The following is a 16,640-nucleotide window of genomic DNA, read 5'->3' as shown; positions in this document are numbered from 1 at the left end:
TTCGATCTGCTCCAAGTGGCCAAGCGAATTGGCCCGCAGAGCGAAGCCGCCAAAGACGAAGATCTGTCCAGGGAGAAAGGTCTCACCCTGAACCGTATTGTTGTTGATGATCGAAGGAGCCATCGGGCCTAAAGGCGACGACACAGAGGAACTCTCAATGAAAGCACCAATGTCGGTGTCAAAACCGGCGGATCTCGGGTAGGGGGTCCCGAACTGTGTGTCTAGACCGGATGGTAACAGGAGGCAGGGAACACGATGTTTTACCCAGGTTCGGGCCCTCTCGATAGAGGTAAAACCCTACGTCCTGCTTGATTAATATTGATGATATGGGTAGTACAAGAGTAGATCTACCGCGAGATCAAGGAGGCTAAACCCTAGAAGCTAGCCTATGGTATGATTGTTGTATATGGAGTTGATGTCCTACGGACTACAACCCTCCGGTTTATATAGACACCGGATAGGGTTAGGGTTACATAGAGTCGGTTACAATGGTGGGAGATCTTAAATATCCGCATCGCCAAGCTTGCCTTCCACGCCAAGGAAAGTCCCATCCGGACACGGGACGAAGTCTTCAATCTTGTATCTTCATAGTCCAGGAGTCCGGCTGAAGGTATAGTCCGGCTACCCGAACATCCCTAATCCAGGACTCCCTCAGTGACGTTTATGAACCATGCTGTAAAAAAAGTTAAAACTCTTATAATATCTCTACTCATCTCTGTAGAAACTTTGGGTTTCATTGCACGCCAAACTAATAAAGTACTACCTCTGTAAAGAAATATAAAAACGTTTAGATAGCTATTTTAGTAATCTAAACGCTTTATATTTCTTTAAGGAGGGAGCAGTACATAACATCTGAACCTTTTTCTGACAGATTTTTCCAAGACACTAGTATATTAATCAACAAGGCAACACTCTTGAATCTTTAATTTCACCTATCTGAACTCTGAAGTCTCAATCCTTGCTTTCTTCTTCCTCTTTCAACATTCATACACCAACCCCAGGCAGAGTCACTCACTCACTGGTCATTTGCATCAATCATCAGCGCCTCCTTTGGCTTTGGCGTCTGTGTCATCTCCGGCGGTCTTCTTGTAGGTGTACCAGCTGGCGATGAGGAGGTAGACGGCGAAGTTGAGGAGGCTGAGCGCGGCGAGCAGCCAGAAGAAGTAGTCGAGGTGGCCGACGTTGAGGTTGTCGGGGATCCACCCTTGCTTGCCTCCCCTGGTGGTGAGCTTGGCCACGACGGTGACGAGCAGCGTGCTGAGGTAGTTCCCGAGCGCGACGGTGGTGAGGGAGAGCGCGGAGCACATGCTCCTCATGGCGTCGGGCGCCTGGTCGTAGAAGAACTCGAGCTGGCCCACGAAGGTGAAGACCTCGGCGGCGCCGATGATGAAGTACTGCGGCACCTGCCAGAAGATGGAGATGGGCACCACGTCCTTCTCGCCGTAGAGGCCGCGCTGCGCGATGGTGCGGAGGCGGACGAGCTCGAGCACGCCGGCGGCGAGCATGGCGAACATGGAGACGACGAGGCCGATGCCCATGCGCTGGAGCTGCGTGAAGCCGCGGGGCCGGCCGGTGACGGAGCGCACGGCGGGGACGAGGAGGCGGTCGTAGACGGGCACCCAGGCGATGACGCTGAGGGTGTCGAAGATGGAGAGCGAGGCGGAGGGGATCTTGAACTTGGGCCCAATGGAGGCGTCCAGGGTGTTTCCCTGGAGCACGAACATGGTGCTCATCTGCCCATACACCGTGGCGAAGACGATGCCGCTCGCCCAGATGGGCAGCAGCCGCACCACGCTCTTGAGCTCCTCCACCTGCGTCACGGTGCACAGCCGCCACGGCGACGGCCCGGTGGCCGCCGTCTTGTCCGCCTGCGTCTCGACGGCCGCCTTGTCGAGGAACCTCAACTGCTCAGTGTGCTCCAGCTTGCGGCTCCCCTCGATGCCGGACTCCCTGTCCGCGGTCTCGTACAGCGCCGACCCGTCGACGGTGACGCCGAGCTTGCGCGTGGCGGCGACGAGCACCTGCGCGATGCGGGTGAGCGGGCTGCCGCCGGGGCGCTGGTGCCTGTAGAGCGGCGTGCCGACGAAGAAGCTGCCGACGGCGATGGCCATGACGACGGCGGGGATGCCGAAGCCCCAGCTCCAGCCGACATGCGTCTGCACGTACACGAGCACGGACGAGGCCACCAGCGCGCCGATGTTGATGGAGAAGTAGAACCAGTTGAAGAAGGAGCTCTTGCTCTTGCGCTCCACGTCGTCGTGCTCGTCGAACTGGTCCGCCCCGAACGACGACACGCAGGGCTTGATCCCGCCGGTGCCGAGCGCGATGAGGTAGAGCGCGATGAAGACGGCCGCCGACTGGCCCGGCGTGGGGTCGCAGACGCCCTTGGCGGCGCAGGTCGGCACGAGGCCGTGCACGGAGGTGGCCATGGTGAGCAGGCCGAGGCCGAAGATGTAGATGATCATGAAGGAGGCGATGGTCCAGAAGCGGCCGAGGTAGGCGTCGGCGAGGAAGGCGCCGATGAGCGGCGTGATGTAGCAGGTGCCGCCCCAGTTGGTGACGTTGTTGGCGGCGGCGGCGTTGGCCATGCCCATCCGGTCCTTCATGAAGTTGACCAGGTTGGTGCTCATGCCATAGTAGGCCAGCCGCTCGCAGCACTCGTTCGCTGCATGCAACCCGATCAATCAAACACCTTGACGCCATGAGCGCCATGAACCGAAGCAGAGCATGAAAACAGAGCAGCAATGGAGTCGTGCGCGTGTGTACCGAGGATGTAGGGGCATGCGCGCCAGTTGCCGGTGTCCTTCTTGAGGGCCGGGTTGCCCTTGATGTCGACGGTGCCATCCTGGGTGTACATCTCCGCCGCGACCTCCCCCATGGCTGCTGGCCTTGCTTCTTTCTCGCCGCTCAGTCAGACTAGGCACTGCAGCGGCAGCGGCTCAGAGGAACTGCTGCTTCCTGCAAGTGTTTTTATTGACAGTGATTAATAGGGTGGTGAAGATTTATTATTGACAGTAATTAAGGGTGGAACTTGTGATGAATCTTAGCAAGAAGAGCCGCATGCTTTTGGATAATAAAATCTCAAAGAAATGGGAATTGCAAATCAAGAACAAACAGACAGACGACTATCATCACCCCTCAAAAGAAAAAAAGACAGACTATCATCAGAGCAGAAACTAGTAAGACGCGGCCGGCTCAGCTTTAAGAACCCAAATCGAGTTGCAGCCACTGCAGAACCGATGCCCCAACGGGGATTTGCAGAAGTAGAGGCTGCATGCGTAGGAGTCTCTCTCATGAGCACTGCAGAGCCACTCAATCTGAAGCAACAGGCCGCCCAAAGTGAAGCAGGCAGTCACCAGATTCAGCACAAATTCATTCATCCATCCAATCCAAGGCATGGAAGAATCAAATCACGGGATTCATTCACGGACGGGCGCGGGAGAAAGAATCGGGAAGAAAGAGGGGTGATGATAGTACATACACCTGCTCAGACCGCTGTGGCATCCATCGGAAGATGACGCGAGCCGGGCAAGATGAACATCAACAACGGCGGGCAAGGCAAAGGAGAAGTCAGATATCTCGAGCTCTAGCTCTAGCTCTAGCTAGGATGGGGAGAGGACGGCAAAGGACCGCCACCTACCTACTTTTCCACGACTAGAAAGAAAGAGAGACGACGGGTGCTTTGGCTGCGCGTGGGTTCTTCTCCGTCGAGAAACAATGGCGGCTCATGTGGCTGGCTGCATCACAGAGGAGAGGACGGCCAACATGTGCCGTGCCTGTGCCTGTGCGGGAGCTGAAACTGGTGGCGGACAGAGGTGGCCAGCCAGCCAGCCACGAATACTGATCCGATCAATCTTCCCTCTTGGGGTGGGGTGCCTGGTGGCAGCGTGGTGGTGTGGGGAATCATCCTCGGAGCAAAAGGAGTGAGGAGTTTTTTTTATAATCAAAGGAGGGAGAGCATCTTCCTCGCTAAAATCATTGTTATTGACTTGTTTAAGCGGCAGGCACTCTGCCTACTCTCGTGGATGAGAGAGATGATGAAACTTTTTTTTTGCGGGAAAGAGAGATGATGCTACTACTGGTCCCTATGAATGATAAGAGCATCTCCAACGGCCGCCTAGAAAAATTTATACCGTCATTGTAGCACTTTTAGTGCGCCGGGACCAACATTGCTTTAGCAGATGCCCAAAACCGCGCGCCCAAAAAAGCACGCAGTGTAAATTGTGAAGCGCGCCCAATCCGAAGCGCAAAATATGATGCGTGTGATGGAGTTTTTCAGCGCGTGCCCAAAAGTTTTTAGCGCGTGCATAATTTTACAACTTCTGTTGAAGTTGTTCGGCGCCAAAAAAACAACTTTTTAGCGTGTGAAGCTCTTTTTAGACGTCTGTTGGAGATGCTCTAAGCATGGGCCAGCCTATCATTTCACTTCCAGGTCCTATATTCTTGTTCTTGGCCATTCAGTCTTCAGTCCGCGGGTATTGTAGTACTCTTACTAACTTTACACTTTCTGTTATTGTAAAAAAAAAACTTTGTACTACTTTATAAGTACTACGTATTACTGTGGTAGTATGTTGCAACCAAGCATGTGAAAGTGAAAGGTGTCTCCCAAGATCAGATAATGCCGCATTGTTGCTTCCCTATGTCCGGTGAAAAGTGTACATCTAGTTTTAAAATTTATCCATAAAAGAATGTATTTCTATCTTCCCAATGCACTTTAAAGTAGGGAAAAATATTTTCTCTATCATCGCACGGTAATCAAGACCAATAGCAATCTACACATGGTCTTTTTAATTTCTACATGCACTTAGCTCATTGAGGGCTGGGTAATTAAAGAGAAGAAAGAAGGTGGCTTGCACCTTTTCAATGTATTTTTTACACAAGTTCGTAAATTGTCCTAAAATTTCTAGATGTACACTCTTCAACCGGACGGAGGGAGTATGTCTCTAAATAAAGTGAGCTGCTCCGACTGACGACCTCATGCATGTCTACATCAAATTCAGACAACACTAGTATACGTAAATCGACAGTACTACTTATATTGCTTTTGCTTCGGTGTGCAGAGGTGCGGGTGAAAACCAAGCAACCGATGACTGCGTGCGTGTGATCACGCTAGCTCTTTCACACACACGCTATTATTAGCTCGTGTCACGGTTAGACGTTTGATTAGCCCAGCTCAGTGGAATACATAATTAATTCCACAACTGGTAGCAGTCGGACAGAAATCACGCGCACGCAACAGTGACGGTGCGACGCCGACGTCCATGCTCTGCTCTCCGGGCACGGAACGGGACCAAAACGAGAGGCAGCCAGCGGCGTGGCGCCGAGAAGGACGACGTGTCATTTGGCTGCCTCTGCGTCCGTCCACGACAACAGGCAAGAAAATATCATTCATATGCTCTTGCTGCTCCCGTCCAAAGACGTTGAGCTCCGTCGACAAGGAGACCGGCCGACGTGACGGAGCAAGGAATAGGGGGCGGGTTATTGATAATGATATGCACATGACGGGTTGCCAAGGACAGTGAGTTCACATTACTGATTGCTTTGGTTTGGTTTGGGTGGATGGCATACTATGAGTGAGCCAGTGACACTGACCTTGGTATAGAAAACTATACAATTCCGTTGATACATGGTCTTGACAGGAAGGAAGGAATCTCTGGGTCAAACCAGCCAATTAATTACGTACTACTCTACTGTCAAACACGCAATCAATCAGCTCCTGTCTGTCTACAAAGGGCAAGGACACCGGTCGAGTTTTGGCAGGCATGTTTGAACACCACACCACAAGTATCTGAATCTGAATCACCCACCTTTCAACGGCGGATCTCTCTCTAGAAGGCGGAGGGGAAATCTGTATCAGTTATACTAGTATATATATACGTACCTTGGCGGGGATCGGATCCGGCCCTCTGCTGTCCTCCGAACTCCCTCCCTCGCCCGCCCGCTCCCGTGTGCGTGCGCGACCAATGTGTTTGTGAGAGAGACCAATGTGTTTGGCTTTGGCTTTGGCTTTGGAGGCTCCTGCTCCCACCCGGCCGGTATTTATAGCCAGAGACGACGACGACGCGCACCGCGAGACCGGCGTCCCGCGAGACGTGCCCCGCTGGCTGCCTGGTTTCCCACCGCGACAACGACACTACCCTCTCTCTCTCTCTCTCTCTCTCTCTCTCTCTCTCTCTCTCTCTCTCTCTCTCTCTCTCTCTCTCTCTCTCTCTGCGTCTCCGTGGCATGCATGGACTGCGATGCTCCCATCCAAAAAACGTGACGCTGCAGGGATTGCGTATCGCGTCTTCACATGACACTCGATTAACAAATAAAAATACTCCTACTACAGGGATCTGCAAGCTAATTCGGTTGATGGGACATGGATGGCCTATGAGTGAGTCCCTCACATTGACCTGTCGAGAAAAAAAACTAAGCACACGTACCAGTACTCTTGCAGGTATCTGAAAAATACTGTAGTACTACTTTTCCGTTGATGATGGTGACGACAGAAATATTCCAGTCAACAGAACGTGGTTTCGATCATGAACAATCTCCTGCAGATAGATGCCCTTTGGCTTCGCCTCCACCTAGTATTAATATTGAGCAATAGCTGGCCGTATGAACTCCACTGGCTTTATGCATGCCCACCATGGCTCTGCGTCTCCGTGCCGTGGACTCCCAAGCTCCGGCCCAGAAACGTGACGATGCAGCAGGTCCCCTTCGATTGCATATCGCGTCTTCACATGACACTTGCTTAATTATTGGTCGATTGAGTGATTGGAGATGGATGACCTATGGCTATGAGTGTGAGTAGTCCGTGTCCCGGTGTCCGTCACATTGACCTCCCGGGAACAAAACCACGCACACGCAACTAATAATATTTTCCCGTTGTCCCGATATATCTCTGTTACAGACAGACCACAGAAAGAAAGACACCCTGATAGAAGATGCAGTGATTAATTCAGAGATGGGATGTAGCCAGCCTGCAGGGGGGAGGGGGGAGGAGCCCCGCCGCGGCCATCGGCGTACGTACCTATGTTGGTCGGTGTCGACGAGCGGCGGCGGCCGGCCGGGGTGGAGTCCGGCCGGAAGGGATCTCCGCCTCAGTCGTCGCCCGCCCCGCGCGCGGGATTCCCTACGGCCTGGTCTGACTCGCTGTCTCTTGTCTCTTGTCTCTGCGTGTGTGTGTGCGCGCCACAGCCACCTTTGGAGGCTCCTGCTTTGACCCGCCCGTATTTATAGATAGCTCAGGTCAGGACACTTGCCCAACTAACCACTAACCAAACGGGCAGAAGCAAACATACACCGCATGTAAATAACCCTGGGAATGACATGACAGCCATGGAAACCAAACCACCCAAAAGTGAACGCGCAGCCCATTCGTTTCCGGTTCGGTTCGGTTTGATTGATTGGTAGAGTACACTGCTACTGGACGTAGATAGGGGATCCTAGCTGTTACGTACACGGACGGATGGGCGTGAGGTCTACGGCGCCGTTTTACTAGTATTGATTTCTCCTTGGTGTGAGCACCCAATCTTCCTCCTCGGCTCCTCATATTCTTCCTCTCTTTGTCCAATCCATGCATGATCCAGCGACGGCGATTGGGCGGATCGGCTAGTGGAAAGACAAAAAGGAAATTGACGGCGGTCACAAGGACGCCGACGACGACCTTGCCTTGCGTTTCCTTCCACGCGATCCACGACGCGCGGGCCATCGCGTACACACGGACACGGTTTGTACTGTACATAAAATTACAGACGCAGCAGCGTATACGCACGCATGCATCTGGCCGTGGTTTCGGACCCAATTCCAATCCATATCCATGCGCACGGGCGCCTGGCATACGGACTCCTAGTGGCGTTCGCCTCGTGGCACGCGACTGTACTGCTACGGCATGCAATGCATGGCACGCTCTCTCATGCACAACCACAAAGATTCCGGCCACCATTCTTTAGCCGTCGACGGAGCATGCTAGCATAGCTAAGGACATCTCCAGCCGTTGACCTTTCAGGAGGGGCAAAAAATCGTCCTCTGAGGACGCACCGGCGCTAAACCGCGCACTGAGGGCATTATACCCCCCACTTGCGGCCTCTCACGGGTTTTTAAAGTGTTCAAATTCGGCGCAAACACAACGCAAAAACGGACGAGTTCGTTCAAATTTAAACATATTTTACAAAAAAATGAAAAACTACCGCGGGCTACCCCCGCCGTCTCCCTCGCCACCCGCCCACGCGATTCTACATGCCGAGGAGGCTGTAGAACCGCGTGTAGTCACCGCCGCCGTCGTCGCCGTCGTCGTCGCCCCCGCCTACGCCTCCGCCGTCCCTGCTGCATCCCTCCCCCGGTTGGCGCGGCAGGTTGGACGGTCCGAGGGCGGCGTCGTCGTCGTCGCTGTCGAGGACCACGATGCCGTGCTCGTCCTCGCACCCATGCTTGCGGGCGGCGATCTCCTCCAGGGCCCGGCGCTGCCGGACCATCTCGCCGCGGAGGTAGTCGACCCGCGCCCACCGCAGGGCGTCCTCGTCGGAGAAGCCGCTCCAGGCTATCTCCTCGTACTCCGCCGGGAGGCCGGGCTCCGGCTTGGGCTCGACGAGGAATGAAGCGGCCGGTGGAGGAGGCGTTGTCGCCGATGCGGAAGTCGGAGCTGCGGGTGCGCGCGCTGACAGGCGTGCCCTGGGGCTTCGGCTTGACGGGGCGGAGGTGGAGGCAGGGAGAGCCGCCGGACGAGGAGGAGGACCCCCCGGTCACCATGCGCCTCGGCGTCCAGGAGCTTCACGGCGGCGTGAGAAGGACGGGGGAGCGGGGTACTCGAGGCGCGGCGTGTTGCCGCCCTCGATGTACTCGAGGACGACCTCCAACGTGCGCCCGGGCACGCCCCACCACCGACGCCGGCCGGCGGCGTTGAGCCTGCCGGAGGGCACGACGCCGTTGGTGGCCTCGAGCTGCTCGGCGTGACGGCGGCGGAAATAGGGCTCCCAGAGCGGGCTGTCGGGGACGTATCGTGGCCCCTCCCTCGCCACGCGGCAGGGATGAGCGGATGCGTGCGATCTCCGCACGCCGCGCCGCGCCGGTGGGTACCGGGGGCACCGGCATGTCGCCGGCGCTGATCCTCCACGCCCCGGGCACCCGCATGTCCGGCGGGACCGGGTACTCGGCCTCGAAAAGGAGGCGAGCCTCGTCCTCGTGAAGCGCTCGGGCATGGGTGTGATAAACTGGAGACGGCGAGAGAGAGGAGAGGGAGGAACGACGACGGCGAGAGAGTGCGAGTCGCCGAGTGCGCTGGGGCGCGTCTTATATAGGCCGAGGCGCCGCCCGTGTGCGTGCCGCCGTGTGTACGCGTGGCGGGCGAGGGAGGGCAAGGGACGCGCGTCATCCGGTCTTCACTGCGCCGCCCGTGAGGCATCAATGGCGCGGGCTGACCGGCGCGGCGCGCGGCAGCTTTGGCATTGATTCGCCGCGGGAAACGAGGCGATGAGGACGACGAAGGGGCGAGAAGAGAGCCGTGTCCCTGACGCGGCGGGCCCGCGGCTGTTTCGCGCCAAAACGGTTCGCCCCGGCGCCCCCGGGCGCCCCCAGCGCGCCGGGTTCGGTCTGGATCCGCCGGCGCTGTTTTCGGCCAAGGCCGGCGAAAATCGGGCTCCTGGGGGCGCGACTGAGCCGATTTTTCGGCGCCGGCGCAAAAAAAACGCCTGGGGAGGCCTTCCTGGGGCGCGGCTGGAGATGCCCTAAGCGAGCTACTGCATCGATCATCATCGCATAATTTCACCAATTCGCTTGCGCCTTTTCTTTTTCCCAGCCGTCGGCATCATTTTTCTTCTTTTTCTCGCAAAAAAAGCATAATTTTTCTTTTGTTGTTGACGAAATCCTGAAGGTTGAAAGGGAGTGCTTTGGGGCAAAGGCCCGAGGCGACATGCGATAGACGATGCTCGCTCCCTCCCCACCACCAAAGCCGCCGCACTTCCAGCCGCTCCACCGCGCAGACCCACGCGCCGCCGCGGTTGTGAGCCTCGGAGCCTCCCTACGCGGCTCGCTCTCACCGCCGCCGCTAGTTTCCACCCGATGGCGGGGGTGGGGACAACGCCGCGGATTTCGTCCGGAATCTAGTGGCTCAGATCTGCTCCGTTGTCGGGACCCCGATCCTTAGTCACACCGATCTAGCATATAACACACCATGTCACTTCAGGCCTCACGCACGTTAACCCATAGCTGCCGCTTTTATCTTGGATGGGACCGTTTGCATCTTTTGGCTCACGTATATGATTGTGATGCTAGCATTCATATGACAGAGGACTCGGGTTGACATGATTAGTCATAAATCAAGGTGACCCAAACGTACAAGGACAGTGTCGGTGTCAAAAACGGAAGATCTCGGGTAGGGGGGCCCGAGCTGTTAGATTGGATCGATGGGTAACAGGAGAAGAACACACAAGGGATTTATCCAGGTTTGGGCCCTCTGGATGGAGGTAAAACTCTATGTCCTGCTCTTGTTTATATCATGAAGGTATCGAAGTACAGAGTTGATCTACCTCGAGATCGTAAGTTGTGGTCTAAACCCTAGGTTTGATGAATGGGTGTATGGATGGATTCGCCTCTACGGACTAAACCTCCTGGTTATATAGACACCAGGGGGTAGCTAAGGTTATATATGGTCGGTTACTATCTAAGGATCCACATGTCGAATCTAAATATGCTCGAAGTACATGCCAAGTCTTCGGTCGCCGCACTTCGAGAGCCCCCGGAGTCTTGCTTTCTCAACGGGCTGGTAGTCCAGCCCATACTTTAGCCCGGCTTGGCTAGGACCCCCTAGTCCAAGACACCATCAGCAGCCCCCGAACTTGTCTTTGAAGCCATGGTTGACAATCTTCCTCGGACAATGTCTTCGGCTTAGCAGGCAAGTTCCACATCTTCGGACGGGTATAATGCTTCGTGAGTCCTCTTAATGGATCCCTTTGGTAGAGGCCCAAGTAAGTCCAGTCATGTGCTGCTCAAGGCGTACTAGTGTTCATCCAAAGTACAAAGCTTGCTTAGTCCCGAAGACTAGCAGCGCAGGTGAACTCGGGGGTCAGTTAGTGACAGCCTTTTACTGAAGCGTCACCAACCCTGACACGACATACGTCAGCCATTACTTATTTGAATCGCGGTTCGAGGCAAACCTCTTACTAGCACGTCGTATCAAAACAGAGATCGTGCCCCACATTTTGGGGGATATCATCAATCAACTGCTTCTCGCCATGCGGCCATAACGACAAGGTAAGCCGAAACGTGGCGATTTTTACGGCGCTGAAGAGGGACGCTTCGCCTTTTGCTGGCTTATAAAGAGCAAGGGGGTAAATCGAACTCCACGCTCTCCTCTTGATCGAGCGCCCAAATCCTCAAACCTTCTCATTTCTAATCTCAAGCCCACGGCTTCACCCAAGCTTCCGCGCCCATATCAATGGCCGATGCAGATGTGAAGGGGAGGTGGGTGGCCTCCAAGGTCACCGACACCACCATTGCTGAGCTTCGTGCGGCGGGAAAGAGTGAATATTCATCCATTCACCCCCCCTCTGGTCGAGAGTGAATATTCAAGTGTTAACAATAGGGAAAAAGTGTCATCAACTCACACAAGTACCATGAAGCAAGTCTTCTGGTGGTATACACTGGCATTCTGCAACCAGGCAACCAAGTTAATTTAATATGACAACCAAGTGCCTCATAACCTGACAAGTATCGACGAAGAAAAAAGTTGGCAAAACATACCAACATGCGATCTAGTTTCAAAGTTCTCACCAGAAAGAAATCAACGGTGAAACCGGATTATCAATCAAGATAGGTCGGAGAGATGAAACTTTTCAAAAATTCAAAATCAAAGAAATCATTGTTGATGTCATGCCAATATATTGTTGCATACACGCAAGAGAGAAGAGGAAATATGACGCCACATGGGAAATCGGCCCTGGGGCGCCGCTGCCTAGTCGTGTTCTTATTGGTACTGACATTAAGAAATAACTACGTAGTTGGGTAAAAGAAAGTATTTTAAACAAGATCCACAATGACGCACATCAGAAAGAATTATTTCAAAATCATTGTAGCAACAATGAAGCATGTTGTTCCATCTTCCACATCTCTGCTGAAAAGACCGAAGTTTCATGCTCCGTGGAAACTGGAGATCTGAAGTTCCATATATAGTGTAAGAATGTTACCACCAGCTGAAATGCATCACGGACTAAATGGTTCTGCAGATGTTAAGTGTTAGGTTAGTCAGAATTGATTGTCCTTTATTAGAGGAATAAAAAATTTCCTCTGCAATCTCATAAAACAAAATCATTTTAACAATGAACTCGGACCTGGGCCATTGAGCAATATTATATTGAGGTGGGGGCTAACAAAATCATAACAATAGAAAGCCATTGTGTGCCCAGGTAATTTCATACCGCATATGGCATTCAACTTCCAGTTGACCATAGTCCGTTGAGCCTATCGACAATCTCTTCTATGGAAGGTCTCTTCTGCCGATCGATCTCCACACATTCTAGTCCAATTTTGATGCATACTTTTATCTGCTGAAAGCGATCCCCATCAAGATGTGGCCACTGAGACACTATGTGCTCATCCGTCCAGTTATCATGTACCTACGTACAGAACCAGAATTATGATTCTTGGAGATAATATAAACCAATTGTATCATGAGCTTCTAAATATATACCCCAGTCTTTCAAGAATCAAGTAATAATTTCTCTTACGCTTTTTATAAATTGCGTCGCAGATGGTTCGTTGTTGGAACAATTTTTCTCAACTGTGGTGGTCTCCAAGATTAATAGGCCAAGACTGTATATGTCTGACTTGGTGGAGATCTCGCCTCTGTATAGATATTCTGGAGCTATGTATCCACTGACAACAAAGATTTTAGTAAGTATTGCTGGAGAGAACAAAATGCAGTTCACTTCATAAAGACGGAACAAAATGTTAATGGATTTGATGTTTGACTTACTATGATCCAACAACATTTTGTGTTCTCATCCGTGTTTGTTCTTGACCAAAGAGCCTCGAGAGACCGAAATCCGCAATTTTCGGGGTCATCTTATCATCCAGCAGTATATTCTCAGGTTTAAGATCCATATGGACAATGTTAATGCTGTGTAGGAAGGCTAAACCTTGGCAGATCCCCTTGATGATTCTGAAGCGTGTGTCCCAATCCATTACACAGGATACCTCTGAACAAGTGAAACATTGCATAATGTAAGTACTCAAAGATAATAACTTCCAGCAGTTTTAAAATAAAATGGAAAAAAAATTATATACCAAAAAGATTCTTCTGAAGGTTCCCCTGCGGCAAGTACTCGTAGCAGAGTAAACTTTCAACAATGTCTGCAACAATATATCTTCCATTGTTCTGCACCACTTTCTTTTGGGCTTCATGGCAGTAGCCGACCAACTTTACTACATTCTCATGATGCAGTTGCAGAGCCATAATATTCTGAACCTCGTTAGTAAATACTTTGTCACGCGCGATTGGTGTATTTTCGGCAAGTTTCTTCACCGCAATTTTTTGCCCGTCTGGCGCAATCCCCTGTTCAAGCTCAAAAAATACATTTTCAGCAAATGTTGGCATCTAATTGGCACGAAAATGTGAAGGCACGCATGACCATATTACCATATAAACAGTTCCAAATGCGCCTGTACCAAGTATACGCTCTGGTGAGAACTGATCGGTGATAGTCTTCAGAAAATCTAGCGGCAGATCCTTGGGCAATGTGCTCAGAACGCTCGGCTGCCCTCCGCTAGCCCCCGTCGCCATTTCTGATGATTGAGCACAAGTTTTGAGCTGAGCTGCTACAAGGCACAAGCTATGTATGGATGGTCACAAATCCTTGTTTACCAGAGCAAGACAGATCTATTTCAGAGAAAAGCCAAACATCCCAACTTCATCAAATTAATAAAGCCATCAACCGGAGGAGAGACCACTGTCTCCCCTCACCCGCTGCCGTCCGCCGGTCAGCAGCCCACAGAGCGGCCAGCCATGGAGCCACAAAACAGAGAGCGGGGAACGAACATGACTTGGCCTCCACCACCGGCCGCTGGCATCCAAGGAAGAACCTAACCAATAGAGCCGGCACCCGACCTCGCGTCTAAACATGCATGGATCGATCTCTAGGATACTAAGCTATAAACATACATGGTTGCTGTAAGAACATCTGAAACTAAGCAGCTTCTCAGTTTCTAAAAAGCTCTGACCTGGAGAAGATGGAACACTTGGGGGGAATCGAATCCTCCCTCTCTAGAAGTAGCAGCTGTGAAGAGCCAAGAGAAGAAGGAAACGGCCGGGGACGATGAGGCTCCAGAGAAGAATCGCTTCCCTGCTAGCCTCAGCTTGATTTGTAGAAACCAAGCCAACGAGATCTGCGCAGACAAGAATGAGTTGACTTGACTCTGGCCTACGATGCTCGTCTTTAAGAATACACACACACACAAAATCATGTCGGCATCTCTGCTTTAAATATTCCCACGCTGTAGCTTTCGTCGACGGTCAAGACATAACAGAAATGATTTGTCTGTAAACCATGCTTGCACCTTGCTTTGGACTAGGACTAGAGAAAAAAGTTTTCAAATCTCTACCACAAGGCTCTTAGAGCAACTTCAGCAGATGCCGCGCAAGGGTGGTGAAACCTCTAAATTCACAGTATAGGCTGGCCGGAGCAGGCGGGGGAGCTCGGCAGCGGCGGCCGGAGTGTCGCCAGAGTAGGCGGCCGTCCGGAGGGCGCGGGCGCGGAAGGCCTTTGGGATCGGGCACGGGAGGCGGGCTTGCCTGACGCAAGGAAGAGGAAATGATTTTTTATGTGGTACGGTTTTGCAGCACCTATTCCGCCCAATTCCGCGGCACCATAAATTCGTTTCAAGAGGAGCCGTAAACTCTTTGCAACATCTGCTAGAGTTGTTCTTAGGGTATTTCCAATTTAGCATACCCCAAATTAAACACAGCAAAATATTCGCGGATACGTCCACATACACCGATAGGGGAGTCAGCCATCTAACCCCATGCATCACACGTACCATTCCAAACCGAAATATTACAAAAATGGATGGAATTTACGCTCATGTTCACAAGACTGCAGAAAAAATTGGATCTCTAGTAATCTAATCGTTTTCTTACTCCTCTAAGTATTTCAAAGAAACATAACATGGACATTGCTGAACTTGGGAGAATAACATTCACTCCCCTAATTTGATCACAATGTCATACTTTGACACCCCCTCCTATATGTCCACGGACAAGGCTCAGTCACATAACAGACATAGATGTGGGTTCTTTTCTCTCTTTATATTTGTGAAATTGTTTTATCTCTATACCATGGTAATTTTATGCTATATATCATGGCAAATTTATGATTATAGCATGGCAAATTTTTGTACTATGTTTTAGTAGGAGAGATGACGTCTTCGTCAACTAGGAGACGTCTATGATGACTTCGTCTATCTTAAAATATTGTGCGGGTTCAGCACCTTGAAGGTGTTGTGTGCGTATGTGCATTCATAAGGGTAGGTGTATGTGCGTGTATGTTAACATCTTCAATTGTACCATGTTAAACAGATAAATGCCACTGCAACTTTGCCGATTCAGATGAATGCCACTGCATGCAATTATCATCTTTCGAAAGTGCCACTGAACACACCTCTAAATAGCATTACGTAAAATTTCAGACCAAAACATATAGTCGCACGTGATTTCCATATAATTTTTGTAGTATGCTTACAAAACTGAAAAGTGATGCGGCACAATTCGATCATGCCCGGAGTCTACTCTTCCTAGGTAGGATCAAGCACATGCCCAGCGAACACAACAGTGCCTGAAGTCTCCTCAACGATGAAGAAGGCGAACGGGTGGTCGGCGACGAAGTCCACTGTCGGAGGTGGTGGCACATACTCGTAATCACAGTAAAGCGAGAACCCCAAGTCGTCGTCTGACTCCACGGTGACGGCGGCAGCCTCGCACCCCTCCTCGTTCATCTCCACCACCGCCTTGTGGACAACCTCGCTTACGCACAATGGCACGACCGACTCGTCATCCCCGACGATCCCAGCCATGTTGGCCAGAACGCGGTTGAAAGGCAGCTGGAGGCCCAGGTCCTTGAGAACGTTGCGGATGTTGTTCATGTACATCAGCTTGAACTTGGGCAGCCGGAACTTGCCGACGGGGACATGGTCCCTCGGCAGGTGCTCGTGTAGGAACTTTGGGCGGGCCGTGATCCTCCCGACCAAGCTCCTTAGGCCGTCGCGGTCCTCGGGGAGGAAGACGCACATGGAGAACTCGGGAAGGCCCTCTCGCGGCTTGGAGTTGTACGCCGGTGGGCTGTCGTCGTTGAACGACTTGTACGGCAGCTTCAGCACCCTGAACCCGTCATGGCACGCGATCTGCTGGTACATTCTCCACGGCCTCTGCAGGAAGGGCACCTTGTCCACGATGCTGCCATAGAGAAGGTGGAACTCATCGTTGACGGTTTGATAATCAAGGTATCAATTCAGTAGGAGAAGAATGCGCAAATCATCAATACTTGCACAAACAATCAAACACTTGCACCCAACGCGATAAAGGGGTTGTCAATTCCTTCACGGTCACTTGCAAAAGTGAGATCTGATAGAGATAGATAAACAAAAGATAAAATACTTTTGGCATTTTTGGT

At 52.1% G+C, this 16,640-nt stretch overlaps 2 protein-coding genes and 1 pseudogene across 11 annotated transcripts; all 3 read right to left on the bottom strand.

Annotated features, from left to right (window-relative positions):
• Positions 1–676: 676 nt before the first annotated feature.
• Positions 677–7,178, bottom strand: LOC125542515 (protein NRT1/ PTR FAMILY 8.2). 5 transcript variants are annotated; one of them, XM_048705581.2, is made up of 3 exons: positions 7,016–7,178; positions 2,767–2,958; positions 677–2,665 (listed from the first exon to the last, which is right to left on the bottom strand). In XM_048705581.2, exons 2-3 carry the CDS (start codon positions 2,876–2,878, stop codon positions 1,032–1,034), a joined length of 1,746 nt encoding a protein of 581 aa, XP_048561538.2. In that variant the 5' UTR covers positions 2,879–2,958; positions 7,016–7,178; the 3' UTR covers positions 677–1,031. The 5 variants fall into 5 exon arrangements, with proteins under 5 accessions (XP_048561538.2, XP_048561535.2, XP_048561537.2 ...); XM_048705578.2 differs by lacking the exon at positions 7,016–7,178 and adding an exon at positions 5,882–6,026; XM_048705580.2 differs by lacking the exon at positions 7,016–7,178 and adding an exon at positions 3,645–3,929.
• A 4,632-nt stretch (positions 7,179–11,810) lies between these two features.
• Positions 11,811–14,745, bottom strand: LOC125542514 (cysteine-rich receptor-like protein kinase 6). Of its 6 annotated transcripts, XM_048705576.2 has the most exons (8): positions 14,578–14,745; positions 14,197–14,361; positions 13,616–13,794; positions 13,264–13,531; positions 12,953–13,175; positions 12,705–12,852; positions 12,396–12,593; positions 11,811–12,197 (listed from the first exon to the last, which is right to left on the bottom strand). In XM_048705576.2, exons 3-7 carry the CDS (start codon positions 13,757–13,759, stop codon positions 12,408–12,410), a joined length of 969 nt encoding a protein of 322 aa, XP_048561533.2. In that variant the 5' UTR covers positions 13,760–13,794; positions 14,197–14,361; positions 14,578–14,745; the 3' UTR covers positions 11,811–12,197; positions 12,396–12,407. The 6 variants fall into 6 exon arrangements, 5 of the variants coding, with proteins under 5 accessions (XP_048561533.2, XP_048561532.2, XP_048561528.2 ...); XR_007297939.2 differs by lacking the exon at positions 14,578–14,745 and having other exon boundaries at positions 12,309–12,593; positions 14,197–14,460; XM_048705575.2 differs by lacking the exon at positions 14,578–14,745 and having other exon boundaries at positions 13,616–13,808; positions 14,197–14,456.
• Positions 14,746–15,765: 1,020 nt separating this feature from the next.
• On the bottom strand, positions 15,766–16,437 carry LOC147978203 (putative serpin-Z8 pseudogene; annotated as a pseudogene).
• Between the last annotated feature and the right edge of the window lie 203 nt (positions 16,438–16,640).

This window comes from Triticum urartu, chromosome 3A (assembly GCF_056163025.1).
Source record: "Triticum urartu cultivar PI428250 chromosome 3A, HENAU_Tu73, whole genome shotgun sequence".
Lineage (NCBI taxonomy): Eukaryota > Viridiplantae > Streptophyta > Magnoliopsida > Poales > Poaceae > Triticum > Triticum urartu.
This window is presented reverse-complemented; position numbering and strand designations above follow the sequence as displayed.

Bases quoted from the DNA above. Each gene is read 5' to 3' on its own strand.
- LOC125542514 (XM_048705576.2), bottom strand. From the start codon at position 13,759: ATGGCGACGGGGGCTAGCGGAGGGCAGCCGAGCGTTCTGAGCACATTG. The intron at 13,532-13,615 runs GTAATATGGTCA...GAGCTTGAACAG, and splicing joins CATTTGGAACTGTTTATATG to GGGATTGCGCCAGACGGGCA. The intron at 13,176-13,263 runs GTATATAATTTT...TCACTTGTTCAG, and splicing joins CCTTCAGAAGAATCTTTTTG to AGGTATCCTGTGTAATGGAT.
- LOC125542515 (XM_048705581.2), bottom strand. From the start codon at position 2,878: ATGGGGGAGGTCGCGGCGGAGATGTACACCCAGGATGGCACCGTCGAC. The intron at 2,666-2,766 runs GTACACACGCGC...GGTTGCATGCAG, and splicing joins CGCATGCCCCTACATCCTCG to CGAACGAGTGCTGCGAGCGG.